This window comes from Emydura macquarii, unplaced genomic scaffold, assembly GCF_026122565.2.
Source record: "Emydura macquarii macquarii isolate MOO-44397 ecotype Brisbane River unplaced genomic scaffold, CSIRO-AGI_Emac_v2 contig_3451, whole genome shotgun sequence".
Taxonomy (NCBI): Eukaryota; Metazoa; Chordata; order Testudines; family Chelidae; genus Emydura; species Emydura macquarii.
Window position 1 is genome coordinate 3337117 of NW_027133588.1, and position 21101 is coordinate 3358217.

General features: G+C 39.5%; 2 protein-coding genes across 4 annotated transcripts in view; one reads left to right on the forward strand and one right to left on the reverse strand.

Moving 5' to 3' along the window:
- The window catches only part of NRG4 (neuregulin 4), a 49179-nt gene extending 44199 nt beyond the window's left edge, over positions 1–4980 (forward strand). For all 3 annotated transcript variants that reach the window (XM_067534762.1, XM_067534761.1, XM_067534763.1), the window contains exon 7: positions 74–4980. In XM_067534762.1, coding sequence (XP_067390863.1) covers positions 74–87 — 14 coding nt within the window. In that variant the 3' untranslated portion in view covers positions 88–4980. The remainder of the gene's footprint in view (positions 1–73) is intronic.
- A 2268-nt stretch (positions 4981–7248) lies between these two features.
- FBXO22 (F-box protein 22) lies at positions 7249–19546 on the reverse strand. The gene is made up of 7 exons (XM_067534659.1): positions 19214–19546; positions 17869–18001; positions 15425–15512; positions 14797–14892; positions 13656–13820; positions 12415–12580; positions 7249–10851 (listed from the first exon to the last, which is right to left on the reverse strand). Exons 1-7 carry the CDS (start codon positions 19315–19317, stop codon positions 10425–10427), a joined length of 1179 nt encoding a protein of 392 aa, XP_067390760.1. The 5' UTR covers positions 19318–19546; the 3' UTR covers positions 7249–10424.
- Between the last annotated feature and the right edge of the window lie 1555 nt (positions 19547–21101).

Genomic DNA, 21101 nt, shown 5'->3' on the forward strand with positions numbered 1-21101 from the left:
GAGTTCTTCTGGGGGAGGAAGCAAGAGAAAATTGTTATTAATAAAAAGACCACTTTTTTTCTCCACTTTTCAGAGATAACAGAGTAAAGCAATAAAACAGAGGAACCATGGGAGAGCAACACGCAGAACAACCATAACAGGTGTTTGGGAGGGTCTGGTAACCAGGATGAGCAAAGAAGAAATTAGAAACAAATAAGTCTGCTAATGTGCTGGGAGAAGATGACACATAGATCATAATAAGGAAAAATAGTTACGTTTATCAGAGTGCCTGATTATTTTCAAAGACGGGAAGTCACAGCTTAGAGAAATCATTAGAACCATTTTTGAATTTTCTGCGAGGCTTTCCCATGACAATGTATTGCAGACTCTTTACAACCAAGAAGTTTTATCTGGGAGTTCTCTCTTTTTCCAATGCAAAGATAGGAAGCATGAGATAATCTTTGAGGTATTTCACTATGTAAAGAGTATGATCCAATCGTAAAGGCTTTGACCAGATCATCCCCTTCTCACAGGAAAGCCTGGAAGCAGCACACAGAGGGCAAGGGGCTGTCTCAGTCCAGTGGTTTCAAAACATATCTGGGATACATGAACAGAAATTGGCTGACTTCAGACATAGTCACCAGATGTGGATAAATGGGCCTCTCCCTCCACTTTCTCTCCAGCTGATATAAGAACTACATGTGATTCAAGACAGTGTGAGGAACCATTGAAACATCAACTTGTTGGCCAGCCTCCTAGCTCAAAGACTTCAACTTGAAGTAAAATAGTGTTAAGATGAGAGGATTTATAACTGTTAAAGGAAAACTATTGGGCAGAGTAATTACCCTGTGCTTGGTATATGCCCCTAACATTGGACAAAGAGCCTTCCTCAATGCTATTCTTCCTGTCCTAACATTTTCTTCTGAGGATCTCATTGCTGAGGGAGATTTAAATCTCTCCTCAAATCCTACAGTTGATAGATCAGACAGTAGAAAGATGGAATCCAATTCCCCATGCCCATATTTGAACCAAAATCTTTCCCAGCTGAATGTACTCGATTCATGGAAGAATGTGAAGCCATTAGTGAGGGATTATTTGTTTTATTCATATCCCCATTTGTTGTTCATGCAAATAGATTATATATCTTGCTTAAAGGATTTTCTGACAGAGGCAAAGAGAGGTCAGTTGACATGGTCAATCCATATTCCTGTCATGACAACATTTAGAGATTTGTTTGGTTGTGGGAGCCATAGCAACGGGGAACTGAATAATCCATTATTTAAAAACCCTGTAATACTGAATGCTGTAATTAGCAAAACCAATATTTCTTTCAATAATGAAAAAAATGGAAAGTTACCTACCAATACACTATGGAAGGTTTATAAGGCAGTATTGAGGGGGAAATTAATTGAGACATCCTCTAGAATTAGAAGTGGAAAAAATGCAGATGACAAGTTTCTTCTCTCTGAAATAAAAAAGTTAGAGAAGTTTAACAATAAGAGAGGTGGAAAGAAAACTTTGAATAAACTTAACTCCTTTAGAGGACAACTCTGCGTTCTATTGTCAGACAAAAGAGAGTGTGTTATATATCAGTTTAAACAAAAGTACAATTGGATGGGAAATAAGGACCATAATAATTCAGCATATAGGCTAAGACAGAAGAAAGAAAAAAATACTATGTTTAGTATCAGAGAACACAACAATGAGATGCATTTTCATACAAGTGCTTACAATGGAAAAGCTGGGCTCCCCATTATAACTGAACTCCTGAAGAAAGAATTCAAGGAAGTCAAATCAGTCATTCAAAATATGCTCTCAAGTAAAGCACCTGGTCCAGAAAGGTTCTCAGTTGAACTGTACAAATCTTTGACTTTTCAGTTTTCCCCAAAACATCTAAGTAATTCTCAGGACTTCAAAACAATAGCAGATATTAAGAAAGAAGTCAGTACTGCTGTGATTTTAAAGGCCAAAAGATACAAGACTGAATGTACTTCACATAAATACATCTCATTGTCAGATACAGAGTTTAAGAGTTTTGCAAAGGTGTTGACAGAAACATTTATGCTTAAAATAACTAGTATATATCAAATGGGATTTAATCAGGGAAGACAGCTACTATATAACATTCATAGGTTAATGGTTGTGACCTGTTCAACCCCATTAAAGATAAAGAGGTCAGGTATGTTACTTTCACTAGATGTGAGAAAGGCCTATGAGCAAGTTGAATGGAAGTTTATGAAGGGACTAGATCTAGAAAGTAAAACAAAAAAATGGACTGAAATCTTATACCAGTCTCGAAAAGCTAAAGTAAAAGTCAATAATAAATATTCAGAGTCTTGCTCATTTCGTAGAGGCATGTGGCAAAGTTGTCTATTATTCCCCACCTTGCTTGCATTAACCAGTAAACCATGTGCACAGAAAATTAGAAAAATTCAACAAATACAGGATTTAAATGCAAAAAAATCACTCCATAAAATAGCACTCTCTGTGGATGAAGTCCTATTTATGATTGCAGAATACCACAAAACAATGGCATTTGGGGAGGTTGTAGTGTTTAAAATTAATTATACAAAATTGCAAGTCTTGTCAATTGGCCTTAAAGATCAATGTCAAACTAGGCTACAAATTCATTTTAAGTTTAAGTTAGTCAAAAAAATCACATAAAAGTATGTAGTGGTCATTTTTATTTTCCATTTAATAACATTATATGAAGCCAACCATCTATGCTTGCTGAAAAAAAATTAAAAAATGATTGAAGGGCAAGAAATGATTACAGTGTGGTTTGGCAAAATTACTGCCATAACTATAATGTTGCTCTTGAGGATCACATTCCTCTACCAAAATCTTCCAGTAGAGGTTTCCCATAAGATAGAATATCCTCCAGTTCATTTTGGGGGGAAAAGTGACTAGCATTAGCAGGAAAACTCTTTCTAGAACTAAATGCCCAATGGTCTTATTGGGTGACCCATCTGAACATGAGTAGCAAGGTACACTGAAGAGAGAAACAGGTGGAAAGATAACAAGAGAAGTTACCTATTTTACTAATTGCTTTGATTTTTATTCCCAAAAACATCAAGGGGAAAACAGGAAGAAGTCTACTTGATAGCCCCTCTTACACTAAAGTTACAGGAAAAAATAAGGGTTAGAGATAGCCCAGAATCTTCCACACTTACTGTGATAAAAACATGATTTTAGTCTTCCTCAGACTTTTTGTTTTTGTTTTTTCTTAATAAAGGAAAGAGATGAGCTTTTGCAGAATGACTCAGTTATCTGTAAAGGGAAACCAGTGAACAGATTAAATATGTTTGCCCCCATTAGGAAGTCCTCACATTTAATTACTTCATATTTAAAAACCATTGATACGATGAGTTTGCTTTAGTAGTTAGAGCCTTCTGAGAATTAAAAAAAAAAAATTATGAAATCTAAGGAATCAGAAGAAATAATTCCTTCCATGTATTTAGTAATTATTAAATTATAAATTAGATACATAAATGGGAGAAGTAGTTGTGCAAAGAGATCTTTCATGAACAGTGGTCATGTATGTGGCCTGAAGCAACTTTCTTTTCTACATGTATTACCATAAAAAATACACTACAAAATCATATTCCACTGGTATTTGACTTTCTTCACATTGAAATCACGCTATAAAATATGTTTCAAATATTTGCTGGAGGAATTGTGGATTGGTTGGTATTCCCCCCCAATTCTGATTGGACTAGTGTAAAATCCAGGAATATTAGTCTGTAAATACTGTCATTCCTTGGCAATTTTACCAGGGTTAACAGTTAAGCACATATTTAAATCACAAAACTCTGATTTCTTAACATACTTGCTGATAACAGCCAAATATTCAGTTGCAGAGCTATGGAAAAAATAAGAACTCCCCCATCCCTTGATAACACTGGATAAGTCAAAAGAATCTAGGAAAATTGTTTGTCTTTTTTTTCCCATTAAGAGTAATGCTGGAAGGTATGAACTCCTTTTAGACATAGCTGCCTTCCTTATAGTTTGAACAAAAAGATCATTTGGATATCAAAAGGACACTGAAAAAATTTCAACTGTTTTTCTTTATTATACCTAAAGTTACCCATTTCTCATGTATTCCAAAAGAATATATATCTGGTTTTGCTTCCTTTTTGTTCATAGTCTGTGTAAATTGATGTATCTCAGCTGTAAAGCACAAAATAAAAAGTTAATAAAATACTTAGTATAGGCAATGTGGCAGCTCTTTCTGTATTTGGGACCAATATTTAAGAGAGTTTTTCCCAGAAATGTTTGCCAATTTTCATATTAGTACATGAACCCTAAAAACGTGGCTGAGCATCCACTCATAGGATTTTTGAAAGAGTCTACTGTATGAATCCATGTTTTTCTGACCATTCTTTTCTTCATCACAGCATCCACTACTCTGGCTGTTACTTCTGGGTACTCTGACACTTTCCGCCAATCTTGGAGGCAGGTTGTAAGAGTTCCTCTTTTTTCCCCCCCAGGAAGCTGCTAGATCCACCTGCTGGTATACTGACTTCTCTGCCTTTTCCCCCTGGACAGGCCTCTTTTAAAAAGGCAGTTATTACTTTATAATTGTTAAGAAGACTTGGAAAACAGGACATGAACATAACCACTTAAGTGATGTCTGCAAGCACTTTTGGGGTGGGATTTTCAAGTGCCTAAGTGATTTAAGAACACAGCCACCATGATTTAGGAATGTAATTTTGCTCCTAAATCACTGAGGTGTTTTTGAAAAAGCCCACCCCATGTCACTGTTTCACTACTGATAATTCTAGCTGAAACATCCAGCAAATGTGCTTTTTCTCATAATCCAAAACTGATTTCCTTTTCTTCCCCAACAACAAAAGTCTCCAACTGTCCCCTGTGCAGCTTCTGAAACCTCCAGCTTCTACACCTTGGTTACATGTTGTCAATATAAAAATCCACTATTTAATAAAAGCTGAAATTGTGCGGACAGCATAAAACAAATAAAATTCAATATCAAAATAAACATCAGGGTTCCTGTAATAATTATTCTTATTTTTGTATTTCATTACAAACCTTAATTTTTTAAACTTACATGAAACTGCCATAGAAACTTCTCTTGTGCCACAGAATTTAATCCCACTTGCCCTATTGTATAAAGGGGCACATCTCTGAACAGACAATTGGAGAGGACATTTCCAAACTGGACAGTCAGAAGTCAGGGATGTTCAAAGCTGATCTGACCTCTACCTAAACTGCATCATTTATCAAATGCAGACAGGGTTTGACTGACAGTTGTGTTCAGGAGACAGTAACACACCACATAACCTATGTCCAAACAAAACAGTTCAAATTTCATAGAGTTAATATGTACAGTAGCCATTTGTATTTGTGAGCCTACCACTGGCTGATCCACATTCGTGTAAAACATTCAGTGAATAATTTCAAAGAACAGATTCATGGACATCATGATCTAGGGTTTACCTGGATCTGCTAACACCTGCAAAAACTACATCTGCCTTGTCCACACTAGGATTTACCATGTTTGCTAACATAGTAAACCCCCCCACCTTTTTGCCTAGTATAAATGCACTGTGAATGTGCCAGCTGAAATTTTCTTCCCAAATATATACATCCTCATGAAAAAAAATCAGCTGACAGGAACATTGATTACATGTATTTATTAATGCTTCTAAAGCACTTGATTCTCTGCTAGATGGTGCTAAAGCAAAAAAGTTGTTTTACATAAAGCATTCACTACATCTGCAGCTATTCAGATTAGACCAGATGCTATGCTAACTTCTGCACAAAATGTGTGACTTTTCTCATCTGAGTAGTCCCATTGACTTAAATGGGATGACAAGTAAATATTTTATTTTGACAAGTAATTTTTTAACACCTTCTCTGACTTGGCCATTAATGATTCAGATTTGGAGGAGTTTGGAGATCTATCAGAAAGCCATTCTTAGATAAATGAAGACTAAGTACCAGTTTATTGATTTATGGTGGAAAGAGAAACTTCTGCATCTTCCAAAAGTGGGGATAAAATATGATGAAAAAATGAAACAGTACATAAAATGAGAGTATTACCCTTTTTTTTTTTCTTGGCAGGGCATCAGTGAATTCCAAGATCCCATTTGATATACAATAGAGCTGGATTTTTACCTAAAAAGTAAATAAGAAAATGAACAATTTTTAAATCATCTGTTTTTCCAAAATCCATCATTGAGGGTCATAGTCTCACCAGGCACCTCTGCTGTACCAGAATGTGTGTGATATAATCATTTACAGGATCCTGCTATATTGCTCCTTGCAAAGAGGGTTTAATTCACCAGACACAGAGTCTTCCTCTGTTAAAATAAAGCTTATTTCATTATTAACCTGGGCCAAAAACAATCTGCAGGCACAGAAAATGACAAAAAGCACAGATTTACTGTCCCTGCAGGTTTTAATTGAAATCCCTTTTGGATGATGCAATTGTGAAGATTTGGCATCATATGATTTGTGGTCTCTTATCTTCATCAGGTTATTCTTGCTTTCTTCCAAAGGTCTACTGTAAGAACACACAAGAGATAAGGGATTCCTTATCCCCAATTAAACCTTATGCCAGCTAGGCTTTTTGAGAGAAAACTAACAACAGGAATACTCCATTCACTATACCTACTTATAATACACAACACTATTTTAAAAAATATCTCAAATATATTGTATAAACAAGCAGGAAGTTGCCATTTGGGAGCATGACAATACACTTGGAAGAGCAGAAAAATGCACCTTAACATCTGAAGCCCTGATTCTGGAAAACATCCCTATTGGGGACTGCACAGGTACTGAAGTCCAACTGAAATCAGTGGAATTTAAGCCAGGTGTAAGAACTGTCCTGAATAGGGATGGACTTTGCTTAAGGACTTTCCTTGAATTGGGGCTTGAATGCCCAAGGCAGAACTTCAAAGCATTTTTTGTAAAAAATAATATAATGCATCTTGCAATAACTTTTAGTTTCCTACTTTTCCCATTCATCTGAAATTCTGGAGCCACATTTCCTCTGTCAAAGTGCATTATGTCAGATTAGAAAGTGTCAGTCAAATGGCAACTACATAGGACACCAGAACCAGTTATGGAAGTATGAAAACATGGGCCAGTAGCTCTGATACAGGATTACAGTCATTTGAATGCTTTTTCCTGTGAGTGCATGTGTGTGTGTGTGTGTATATATATATATATATATATATATATATATATATATATAAATAAAACATTATGTAGTAAATATTTCCTTGTTTATGCATGTAATCATTTCATTTTTCCATTATCTTTTATGATTTTATTTAATCCATCTGCATCCTTATCTGGAGGATATAGGCTATTCATTTTACAGCAGCGTAAAGAAACATTTAACAGGTCTGATCATATTCAACATGCACATGAAAGCAGGATGATATTTACTGCCTATAAACCAGAACAGTCTTAAACAACACTTTTGGCCTGCAGATCTTGACTTTGAAGTATTCGCTTCTTCCTTTTTTCACCAAATTCATCTCCATTCTGCTTTGTGTCAAGGAGATGACATCCCTACAGAAGATGCATTGCAATCAGTTCTGAACTCGTGGATAAATGTTTTTCAGGGAAGTCCTTGAAAAGTTCTGAAGGATGCCATGGAAGCCTTTTAAGTTCTTGCTCATTTCACTATTTAAATGCTCATTTGTATAAATGATATTGTCCAACCTTAAACCTTCTGCTTTATTTTGCTTGGTGCATAATGTTAATGCATAAACACAAAATTCCAAATTAATAATTGGGGAAGAGCAGAGTAATACCTTTTGGTACATTCCATACTAAGTTTACACTCTCTCTCTCACACTCACTCTCTCACACACAATTTATTTTGAATAGATTTTTTTGGCTTAGCTGTTTTGGGATAAATTGCACAATAAAATGAATTAAACATTCTCCTTATCTAAATTTTCACTAAGTTAAATCATAGCATCAAGTAGCCAAAAATGACTGAATGTAACACAAAGGAGGAAGCTACCCAACTCTCCCTGAAAGGCCTCTTTGAACATCACATCCTCAAAGGGCAGTACAAACTTAATACCACAATTAACAGCTTTAACATCCAGTATGATAACTAAAAAGATGTACACTTGCTAATCTCCTGCTTTAAAAAGCTGAGAGTTCAGAGCACAACTTGGTATGTATTTTTCTAGTTTAAAAAACGAAGAAAAAGCCAATACAGGGTTCTGCCTAAAGCCCAGTGATGTCAATGGAAAGAGACAGACTGAATCAACTGAATTTGAATCATGGCCACACTATAATTCCACTATAATTATTTCAATCAATCATTCTATAGCAAATGGTTACCAAATGCTGCACTGAAACTACAGATATCTTCTTCAGAGAGAGAAAAAAATAAATACATCCAATCTGCAGCATTAAGTATCTGATTCATGAAGAGAATAAAAGCTGCCGGTGCTCAGCATTTCTTGTGATCAAGCCATATATCTGAAATATGTGCCCTTTAAAAAGTTCTTATGCAAGCTTTCCTTCAGCTGCTGGTAAATTATACTGCTGCTGATTCAGCAAAAAATTCAGCATCATTGACTAGAAAGAGGTATATAATTTTATACCATAAAGCTTTTGAAGAAACCTGTGACAAATGTCTGTGGGAGTATAAAGAAGCAAAAACAAAAACAAAAATCTAAAAATGGGTAGAAATAGCTAAGGATGAAGAACTACAATATACACATACAAAGTTAAATATGGTCAGAGCAAAGCAGTACAGTGTTTAGGCTTTACCAAAGGCAGGATAAAAGAAATGAAGCAAGCTGATGTTTCCTAAATGGCAAGATAACTTGGTAGAAAATTAAATAACCCAATGATTTCTTCCTTAGGGCAAAACAAGTTACTCCTGATATAGCTATGAGGGTAAATTTCAGCTACAAATTTTCCCTTGACATGTCATCTTGCCAAAAAGTTGCAATGTATGTACTATTGATACAGTAACTTTCAACAGTTTACAGAAAAGCAAGCAATATGTGCTAGAACAAAAGAAGCATCCCTTTCCTACTGAAGATCAAATAACTACATTGAATCAAAATCTTCCTCCTGTTTTAGAGCTTTCTGTGAGAGTTCCCAATCTGCCCTGATGCCAATGTACAACATAAAGGATAGGATAGTTTCCAGATTTGGAATGTAGAGATAAGATGAAATACTATATAGTAAGAGTGGGTTTCCTTGTCTTTATTGTATTGATAAATGAAAAAAATATTTGAGTTATAATAAAGCTATACTGCTCTTTATATAAAATTCTGAATTTACTTGTTCTGACTTTATAAATTCACTATCTAGTAAAGTTAATATTTTGTCAATCCAGCTGTATTGCATAGAGCGAGTAATAAGAGAAAAACGGCATTTAAAAACTTCAGTCAAAAGAAGCCTGGGAAAAATTCTCTGTTCATTATAGTGAAAGTGAGATAAATACAACAAGCAGCGCTATTGCAAAAACTAATTTATAAAAGGGACATGGTGTGGTCTAGGCTTGGCCCACAATTTAGGGTCAGTAAAAATGTCCAAAACTTTTAAGGAACTTGAGGCCAATAAAAACGTTTCCATTTTTATTTTTAAGCTTCTAAAGGGCATTTTAAAATGAATAAACAACCCTCTGCAGCACCTACCACCTCCACAATGCAGCATTGTGCTTGTACAGGAGAATCTAAGAGCAAAGGTGACCAGTCCATTTTCATTGTCCAAGCTGAGAAATGCAAAAGGAAAACAGCAGACACAGTAGAGTATGTCAGATACTTTAAATTGTTTTAATCCAAGATGTTCTTGAAATGAGTCAGTTTGTTCCTTTCAATTGGCTTTTTCTCTAAATATAGAAGACACTATACCTTTTACATATATTTTGTATTTTATTTAACAAACACTTCATGATTATTACCTGAATAGTCTCACTCATTTGACCTAATAAAGAGGTATTATTGCCTGTAGATAGGGCCCAGTTCTGAATCTGGATGAGATGTACATATCTCTGCTGAGAGAAGATTCAGGTAAAGGTGGAACCAGACACAAACATCAGTAGTTTTTCAGGACTTCTTTATATATAAGAGACCAATTCAAAATACTGATGGTTCACTTCTGTATACTGTTGAGTGTTGATGCTGGACTACACTGCCATTTGCACAAACTCTTCTAGCCTTAGGAGAAAGAAAAAAGCTTCCTTCTATTGTAGAATTCCAAAACGTGTACATTTACTTGCAATTCTGACTTGTGCACAGTACTACAAAATGCAAAGCTTCCCCATACCTATTGTATTAAATTCTATCCCAACTACATGATTTTATAACATTACAAAAATGATTACTTTAGATTTTGGAAGGTGCTTTCATTGTATGTTTGTACATCGTCCCAGATTTTTCAGTTTTCGGGAATGGAAACAACTGAATAGCTCAACTGGTGTATTTAAAACACGTTTAAACTTGGTTTGCTTTAGTTGAACCAAGATGAATAAGAGTCATAACTGTAGTATAACCATGGAGCAGATCATCCTTTACGTCATTGCATTCTCTCAGTATGAAATTCCCAGTGACTATTCGATCACATCCTATTTCTCCATGTCCAAAAAAGCCAAATAGGGGAACATTAGGGAACAACTTCCTAAATGCATCTGCTTCAAGATTCCTTTTGGTTTTGTAATATTGGTATCCCCTGCCAACACATGCAAACATGAACCCAATGGTGTTGTGCTCAGGAATGTTTGCTGCTTTGAGACGCTGCATTGCTGCTTCTACAGTCCTCTCATCAATTACATCCTGGTCTAACAAAACCGTAGCACTCTGTAGCTGGGGTCCACTGAAAGCCACTCCAACCACACCATAGGAATCGCCAACCTCAGTGTTACTGAAAGACAACATACACCAAATTAGAAAGGATTCCAAAGGAACTGCTCTAGATTTAAATAGAGGCTTCAACAGAAAATTATACAAACTGAACACCCAATATAGACAATATTCTAGAGAGGTTCTACAGTCACCCACAAAAGCAAGAAAGATGCTCCAATAAGTCAAGTCAAAGGCAGACAGTATCACAGTATTCACCAGCCTAATGGCATACCTTTCCTATGTCTCAGCAACGGGAAGATGTCCTTGGACATTTGGCATAAACCAACCATTGTGCACCAATACTGATTTGATCTGTGGGATCACTTAATTAGGCACCAATTCAGTAGTTTGCAGGGACTCTTATCTATTATTTAGTCCTTGAAATTATATAGTCCTGCTACATTCTGAACAAATTACTACTGAGAATTCAAGTAACAAAACTGAGCAGCAGGAGGAAGAAGACAGACAGACAGTAAAGGCTTGTAATTGTTGTTGCTTCTCCCCTTTTCTTAGCTGAGAGGACATGCTGGCTTTAGGAGTTACCTGAAGTTGTGACCTCTTAGCCATAATGGACATATATTGATGTCTGCCCTCATTGGACCCTTTCCTTGGCAAACATATATCACAGCATTTTACAGGACACACCATTCTCCAATTTGCAATACCTATGCACAATGGGGTTTAAAGAGTACTTCAATCATAACATTGTCTGAGCAGCCATTACTGCAGCTACATACTGAAGCAGCATCATATTGTCAGCATCTGTCTATACAATTTTTCAGGAATCTCAGGCCACAGAATTTTCAGAAAACCAGGGGATTATAACTGACATCTCAACACCTGACAGGAAAATATTAAATAGTTGTTTCACATAACAATGGACAAAAATGGAATCAGTAGACTTAAAGGATGATTTAACACAAATTGGAAGACATGATAGCAGCCAGTTACACATCAATGATGAAATCTGAAATGCACAGCACAATGCTGGAAGCTAGCTTTTATAAACTGACTGCCCTGCCTAAAATGAGCAAGCTATTACAGTCTTATGATATAATGCATAATGAGAAAGAAGAGAGCACAGATGCTGAAGAGTAAAGCATACAGAAGACAGAATCCCTTTCAAGTGAAGAACTCCCAAACTGGAATAAACTCTCACCATTAGAGAATCTTCGAAGCAGGAAATTTCCTCTCTAATTCACCTAAAAATTGGTCTCTAGAATCCAAGATTCTAAAATAACTTTTTGTAACAGGCCACCAAGAAAAGCTATATGACAAAGTTTGCAGTGTTTCCTACTGGAGTATATAGCAGCAGCAGCTCTGTATCTTCTTTCCCAATACATGTTTCACTGCTTTCAAGACTTTCCTTAATACTTTATTACTACTATGAAAAATAACCCTACTTAGAAAAAGGAAAGTCCTTGGGTATATCCTCTCCTCAAAAATGACATCACTGAACTTGTATGTTGCCCTTCACAGATGTCTGATTCAGCCCCTATTCACAGAGGTTTTATGTCCAGGGCTGTACCCATTTACCATTCCACAATGTTTCATCACAAGTTAACTTGAAAGAAATACCCACTTCTCAGAGGTCAGTGATGTAAAACTCTCCACATGCCCCCCAGCCAAGATGATACTTTTTTCATTTAAAAGATTGACTATCTGATGAAGAAACCGATTAGCTCCTGGCTTCCAGGAATTGTAGACAAACAGAAGAACCACACGGAGCTCTGGATTATTCTTAAGACCTGAGAATATAAAAAAATTAAAATAAAAACTTTTACCTTTAATGCAGGGTCTCTGTCTCTGAAATCCAAGCATTTGAATTATTCTCATATTTATTTTACACCCATCCACAAACACTTTCAATAGTACTGCCTAGCTCATTGCTGTCACAGCAATGGGGAGAAGCAAGTCATCCTGGGCCCTCCAGTGGCAGGCTAGATGCTTTGTATTTCTGAGGATACATTTAATGATTGATACACATATACATCCCCATTAATGAATGCTGAGATTCTCTTGCATAGTGGCTCTGTTAGCAGGAAGACTGTACAAACACCCTCCAACTCTCATTGACTCCCTCAATATTTAGTATTTTGGGTTTTTCCAGTGACAGATGAGGTACCTGTCAATTCCCAGAAGTCAGCAGGCTCATAAAAACAAACCGGCCCATTTAGTCTTCTCAAGCAAGACATTTTGCTGAGTACATAGCGTGTTGACTGTGTGTTACTTTATATTCACCAGGGGATTCCTGCCCTCTTCCCTACCCCACTGCTCCTTACCAGGGCACATGATTTGGAGACTAGGGATGTTAAAGTTTGAAACAAAAAACCCACAAAGCCCAGTTTAAAAAAAAAAAAAAAAAAAAAAAAAGCATCTGAAACGTTTCCAGTTGCACAGTCCTGATTGTGTGATGACACTTCAATAATGCAGGAAGCTACCAAAAAGAATGACTGTACTGAGAATTGCAACATCCCCACTCATGTGCTGAGCAGGAATGAAAGGATTGCTCAGAAATTTAACCAAAAAGTTCCAAGATCACCTCTCAAGATTGCATTTTGTACTTTAGCACCCTGTCGGGGGAGGAGGGGGAGTGAGAGGAGGAGGAGGGGAAGAAGAGGAGAAGGGATGGACTACACAGGACACAAAGTTATCAATCACTTGCAACCTTGCATTTGTATGGTGTCCATGCGACACCTGATCCCACCCACCTAGCCAGGAATTTAGCAACAGTCACAAATACAGCAACTCACTTCATACAGAACCCCAACAAAACTGAGGAAACAGCACAGAAAGTATTTGATATAAAATTAAATTACTTGCCTGCTTCAGTGAATTTGCTTTCATCAAAGACCCTATTCTTCAAGTCTTTAAAAAAATGGAAGGTATGGATTTTCACACCATCAATTTTTGGGAACAATAAAGCGAAGCCAGCTTCACCATCTTCAATTTCTTGAGGTCGATTGCTGCTTGAGCCCATTGGAGTAACTGATAAAGATGTTTAATGTGAATATCTTGTTTATTTTTATTACAATACTTTTGCCTACATCATGACATACATAAAAGGAAACTGAGTACAAAAATGTGAAGGTACTTTTGAAAATTTTACCCATGGTTAAGTTGAAAGTTAGTCAATTTAAAAACAAAATCTCTCTGCCAATTTCTGTGGATTTACAACTATGTGTTCATACTTTTAAAAGAGACAGACTCCTCAAATATGGGAGATTTTCTTAACATACACCTAGGGGACAGGTCAGAAATATGACCCCAACCAAAAAATGTAATGTGTGCTTCATGGCATCCTCAGCCTAAGATATATCAGAGCCTATGACCTCTCTGCATAGCTCTCTCTTATTTTGTAGATGCAGTCACATCAAATATTAAGAAATATGAATACTGTATAACTTGCCCGGACACAAAGTACCACTTGGGTCTTAAAACAATAAAAACACCATAATAATTAGGTGTGGAAGTTAATATGATCACAACTTGGTTAAAGATTATAGTGCTGTCCAAAGTTTGTGTCTGAAAGACTAGAAATCATATCTGAGTTGGTCAAGTCTGCTATACCATTGACCTTTATATTTGACTGCTGAATAGGTTTCTCCAGAAGAAATTCCATATCAGCCATCAGCTGACACTGAGGCCTTTGATCCTAGTTCAAATCTCTAGCAGATCCAATTTTTTCCTAAGTAAATCTTTTCTATGCTGACTGAAAAATTAGAGCTAAGAATTTTGAAGTCACACCATGTAACTTAGCAGCTATGTCATGAATTCTTTTAACTGTGGCAGACACTGAGCAATTTAGAATTAATAGACAGTGAGACACTATTATGTTCTATGTACAAATCTGTAGGACTATGCCTCATTTGAGAGTCTAATAAATAGTAGTCTGAAAAAGTTAGCCATCTGATAAGTATCTTGAAATCAGGCTGTTATATGACCACACATTGCTTCCTCTTACCTACAATTCCAGGAGTGACCAGTCCCAGAACTTGGCATCTTTTTGGCAACAGCTTTTCTAATGCAATTGCTGTTTCTTTACTATTTCTTTTCCTTGCTGTAACAAAACAGGAAACACTGAGACACAGAAAGGTTAAAGTGATTGACTACAGACAGAGGCTCTATGTAACCTGTGGCCAAAGTCCTCTACTCTAAGCAGTAATAGAACTGACTTTGCATATGGATTAAAGTGTCTTACCATCAAACCCAGGCTATCAAACAATGCAGCTCATTTGTCATGAATCATATACCGCTAAATAAATGTTACAAAACTATAGTACATAGAATAGGAAGAACTAAATATCCTGAATAGGATGAAGAAAAAAATGAAGTCTAGTACAGTCTGCTGTATAACTATTATATGAACCTATATAGAATAGAATAGCCTAAATTTATATGGATCACATCTCTTGACACAAACCCAAGGAGACAGTGCCCCCTTTACATTTTTAGCTAGTGATTTGCTTTCCTTTGAAGTTAAATGGTGACACTATCACATTACCTGATTGTTTTCCTTTAAGCATCCTACTTCATTACAGTTGTACATGACAAGGTTCTTCTAAAGAAATATAGGTAGGATTTATACTTACCTCTCTTTTGTCTGCGACACTCTTCATGTCCACTGAAAGTCTCTGCATCTGCTAGGTACAGCACTGTTTGTGGTAGCACATGTACATTCTGTAAAGTACGAAAAGATAAATGAAAACACAGTATAAGAAAAGCAGAATCTGTTACTTAACTTCAGGTTGCCACACCTTTGTCCCAAAGAGAAAACCAAGACGAACTAGAGGCAAGAGAGGGAGATTCCTGGAAGTCAGTGATAGGAAAGATCTGGCTATGACAACCATTGGTACTTCTCTAGTGCCTTTACTGACATTAATTCTCATAACTGGCCAAACAGCAGTCAGGTGATAACGACTTTGTCACTACTGACATAGCCCACATTTGTGTCCCTAAAGGCAGAGCGCTCCACGTCCAGTTGTAAATCTCTACAGCCATTCCATTCCCACTTCAAGAGCTGATTTTATCTATATAAACAATAAACCTATCCAACTCCAGTGATTTGTACACCTGTGTTACCAGATAAATATTCTGTATAAACATTCATTGTTGTCTGGATCTAGAAATACTTTCCTCTTTTGATATTCTGTGATCCAAGTTCTCTCCAGTTTGTATCAGTGGCGGTGAATGTCATCTGCTTCAGCGTCACTCATTTCAAAGTGCTGTAAACCATGCATTTGTCATTCCCCAATGTATGTTTAAGTAAGGGTTAGAAAGCAAAATGAGAGCTTATATCAGTGGTTCTCAACCCATGGCCCACTTGCTGCCCAATCATCACACAGCTGTGGGCCATGTGACATCCTCAGGGCCATACAGGTAGTATATATGTTGTGTGGATGTGGCCCACATAACACAAAGAGAGCTGCATATGTGGTCCACAATGGTAAACAGGTTGAGAATCACTGGCTTATATTCTCCAGAATGCTGACAAAAGGGGACCCCAGACTTGTCACAGATAACTTATTACCTGACACGGTTTCCAAGTCTTGTTTAGCTGTACTGCTGTCTGCCTGGTTAGACACAGTTGCTTAAAATTCTCTCAAATTAAGGATTAGTGTCAACATAAGAATATATTTTAAAATGAACTTTCCTTAGCCAGGTTACCACCATCACCTTAAATTATTAAAACACTATAAAAAATTTACAATCCAGTTTAAAAACAGAAATCCTGCCTATTACAGGCTGGCCCAGTCCCACTCCCTGGACAGACACCAGTCTGGAGTCAGAGGACCTAACCCACTAGATCCAATGAGGTTTGAAGCCCCATGGCACTGGGCAGTAACTGGTCACTGTTCCTAGCTGTAGATCTCTCAGGCATGCTCTCAAGTGCAAACGCCATGTCTGACACTTCTTGGGCAGTGAGGCCCTGCATTCCAGTTGCCTGGACTCGGGAATCAGTGCCACAGCCTTCCTGAACTCCCAGTTCCTTAGACATGTTACCTCCAGAGTCCACCTGGCTGTGGGAGCTCTGGCTTTTAGTTAAACCATTCAGGGACAATGTGGCAGAGAAGCAAAGAACACAGGCTAAGCAAAGGAACTTCTTAACTATAGATACTTTTCTCTTAAAAAGTGCTAGCGAGTTAAAGATACACAAAAAACAAAAAAATCCTGAACACAACCCCTCCTTCCCCAAGTCTGATCTCTCCACTTCTATGAGTCCTGGCTTTGGACAGTGTGCTTAGGCTTAGCAGCCTTTCCTGCCTTCTTTAGCCTGGCCTCCTTGCCTATGCCAGTGGACTGGCCTCCTTGCTTAGAGCAGCATCCCTCTTTTAAAGTAGTCTCTGCTCCCTTTAGTCCACGTTCTTCAGCTGGTGCAATTCTCTCTCCCCCAATTCCAAGTCAATGGTCCTACCAATAGAACCCCCATCATTCCAGTAGGGAAGAGTCATTCAATGTTATTGGCCCCTGACTGCTCTGTCACAGCTTTTCAGACATAGTTTTTCCAATACGTGTCAACTCCCACCTCCTCTCCTTCCCCCTCCCTGCTCCCCCACAATGGATGCCCTAATCCACAGAGGAACTTACAAAATAATATGAAGGTCACACTTCAAAATGAAGGTTACAATACAAAATAGAGCCCCTGAAACAAAATGGGGAATCACAAGACAAAATGGGGTTCTCTGAATTCAATGGGTGAAGGGGTCAAGACCAGTAAAAATAAATTGAAATATGTCTGATTTGACTGACCGACACAAATTTTATAATGTCTTTTTAGTGAGTCAGACAAGTCATGAAACTCCACAATGTGATGCTTAAGGCCAATTGACTAAACATTGCCTGACCATAAAACATCTATATAAGACAAATATGAATTGAAACTTAAAAGGTACACTACAATAACAATATGAAAGAACTGACTTTAGAAAAATGTATCACCACAGACTCACAAGTGTGCATGTGGATTATACCACAGTAGTTAGAAATTCACGTTGGCCATTCCAATGTATGCAGTTAACAGTGGTATTTTACCTACCTCAAGTTCTTCAGCTAATGCATGGACCAGTGAATGACTATCAGATGGACCAGGCTCAAGTGCAGAGACCCACGCTATGCTCTGTTGTGTTCTCAGTAATCTACGGGCACACTCCCTCCATAACCGGGAAACACTGAAATACAAAGATTTATTACAATATACAAAAAGGAATCTTATCAGCTGTCAGTCAACCATTTTTTTCTTTTTGACTTGGAAATACCTTTCCCACGCTCTTATGAGAAACTCTTGCACTTAAAAAAAAAAAAAAAAAGCTGAGTTTAAACCACAAAGTGTAAATTGTTGATTTGGTTTTCTAATCTGTTCTATTAAAGAACAAACAATGAATTATTTATGTGTGTATTGAGTTGGTTCTGAATTTCAAAAACATTCTGGCAATTTTGACAATGAATTGCCTCACTCAGTACCAATGGCAATAAATTAAACAGATGTGTCAGGGGGTTGTTGGTCAGAGTCAGTGTAGGTCAGGAGCACAGTGATGTGCCATTTTAAGTTTCTCGCCTTCAAAAATAAAAAATGTTCATTTGAAACATTCAAAACAAAATAAGGCCTCAACATGAATTTAACACAATCAGTGAGTTTTAAAAGCAAACTTGTCGAGCAGCCACAAAACTCCTCCTTCTGTAGTGCACGTGCCAGGCGGTCACAGCTCTGCTAACCGCAACAGGCACAGCACCGCGCTGCCCCAGCGCCTTGTACCCAAGGCCCGCAAAGCACTTTGTCAACATGTACGGACGTGACTATCGCTGTGGCGAGCTGCTCCGAAAGCTGGGCGCGCGGCGCGGGACAGCAGCTGATCGCTGGAAAAGCAACAATCCCGGCGTAACGGGCAGCACCGCGCACTCCGTGCAACTCGGCCGAGCTAGAGGGAGTGTTTTAAACCCTTCTGGGGGCGGGCTTGAGAGGAAGTTCCCTCGTCCCAGGCATCCCCTGCTCGCCTCAGGGACAGCGAGTCCTGCCACCCGGCCGGAGCAGGGCCGAGTCCAGCCCTCTCACACGGTGCTCTCGGGACTTGCAGCCTGGCCGCTGGCTTCACGTCAGCCCGGCCATGGGCCCAGCCGCTTCCCCGCCAGCGCGGGAGTGAGTGACCAGCTCGCTCCGCAGGGCCGGGCCCGCGCTCCTGGAGCCCAAACCCTCCTCGGGCTCCGCCCCGCGCGTGAGGCGGAGCACGGACAACCGGGGGAGCGACCAGCGCCCAGGCAGACGAACGGACGGAGCTCAGCCAGAGCCGGGAGTGCCCGAGGGGAGGGGAGGGGAGGGGAAGAGGCTGTGAGGTACGCGAGGAGGCAGCCCCCGGGTGCGGATGGAGGGGAGGCCCGGTCCTCACCAGGCCGCCCGCAGCAACGCCTTGGTGGGCAGGAAGCTCAGGATCCGCTCCACAACCTCGGCCAGGTTACTCAGCACATAGGCCCCTTTGGTGTCCGACTCCATGGCAACCGTCGCCCACGCTCTGCTCCGCCGTCCCAGCGCTTGCCTCGCGCACCGAGCGGGCGGGGACTAAGGGCAGCAGTCAGGATTGGAACAACCCCCCCCACGGCAGCGGGCGCGGCGCACTCCGATTACGTCATCCGTACAGCGCCCGCTTCCGGTCTCCGTCTCTAGAGCGCGTGAGCGGCTGCAAAGCGCTTCCTTGTTCTGGGGTGGGCGGGCCGTGTTGCGAAGTGACACGTGACGAGACAGACGCTGGCTGGCTGGCTGGGGCGGTGACTTCCGGTGCTTGGCAAAGAGGCTCCAGTCAGGAGCCTAGAGCCCGGGTTTTACATCCCCCGCGAGCGCTGCCGCTGTCGGTGACAGCGGGTGAAGAACACGCTGCGGGAGGGCGGGGCTCCATCGGCTCTGGCTCGGAGCACGAGCAGGATGGCACGCGCCCATGCTAAAAGCTGTGTGACTGGGCCGGCTCCGGTAGAGTGACGTGAGCGCGGACGTGCACGTGCACCGTCCCCCGCTCCCCACAATCGCTGCCTGCGCCCGGCCCAGCGGACTCGGTCCGAGTTCGGTTACAGCTGGAGAGTGAGGTTAAGGAACCGGCTCCCGTAGCTGGATGAGCGTGGATCAACTGCCCCGCCCACCTCACCCCACCTGCCTAAGAAAGGGCCACACCCCCACAGCAGCACACCCTAACAGGTAAAGGCGCCCCCCTCCCCCCAGTTTATAGAGTAACGGTTAAGCTAAGCGCGCCGTTACGCCGGTTAGGGAAGGGGAGAAATAAACAAACTAATTTTAAAGCCACCTACAAAAAAAGCCGGTAAGGGGGAGTTGGGCAGCGGTAGTACCCAACGCTGCTTTTAAGTGTCCTTTTCGAAAGTGAAGCTCTGCTTAACTCAAAAGCTTGTCTGCTTCTTCCACCAACAAAATATGTTCCCCTGGAAGAACTCACCTGCCTTTTCTCTCATGTCCTGGGACCAACACACCTACAACAACGCTGCAAACAAGTTTTAGAAGCTGGCAGCAGTGTCTCTGTTAGTGTCCCTTTAATGCAGATTGCTATACAGATAATAAGACTTTAAAGTTACTTCAGTATCAACTTTTATCTTGAAGGTGACATTTCCCTTACCAACAACCCATGCGTCTCAGCAGTTGTTGAAGATGGAAACGTTTTTGTCATAGGCTCCCATACAACTTATGGTGGCAAAGTAGAGTTAAGATGCATCTTACACAATTTTTAATTCTTGAGGTTTAGGAAAATTTTCCATTTTTGCAAGGAAAATTGGGATCAAACTCAAATGTGCTCTTACTGCAGAACAACTATTTTGTTTCCTGTTTCTAATTTAACTTGTAAGCTCAAGGTAGGGATTGTTAGTTCTTTGACAAAGGGAAGTTATGGGGTAGCAAATCATTCTGTGCTGTCTACTTCCATTTATCAAATAAGGCAGGTCCGGCTACAGTGCTAATGATTTTCAGCTCTCCCTCTGATTGCGACTGTGAGGCCTTTTAGCTTTCCTAGCAGCCACCCAATATTAGAGGAAGGCTACTGTGGGAGGCTTGTTTCCAAGAAAGTTAAGGTGTTTGGATGGGGGAGGAAGCTATTCAGAGGAAGTGAAAGATTGAATCTGATTGCTTTCCTCCAATTTACTCACTTGTTGGTTAACAAGATGTGCAGTTTGAAGGTCCCATTGACTTTAGATGGTAAACTAGCAGCAATGGAGTACTTCTGCTCTGTGGGTGTGCACATCAATCTCCTCTTAATGGGCCTTACTACCAACAATCCGTGTGAT

Coding starts and splice junctions, on each gene's coding strand:
- FBXO22 (XM_067534659.1), bottom strand. CDS start 19,317: ATGGAGTCGGACACCAAAGGGGCCTATGTGCTGAGTAACCTGGCCGAG. Junction 15,513..17,868: donor CATTAGCTGAAGAACTTGAG/GTAGGTAAAATA, acceptor CGTACTTTACAG/AATGTACATGTGCTACCACA. Junction 10,852..12,414: donor ACATCACTGACCTCTGAGAA/GTGGGTATTTCT, acceptor GTTGTCTTTCAG/TAACACTGAGGTTGGCGATT.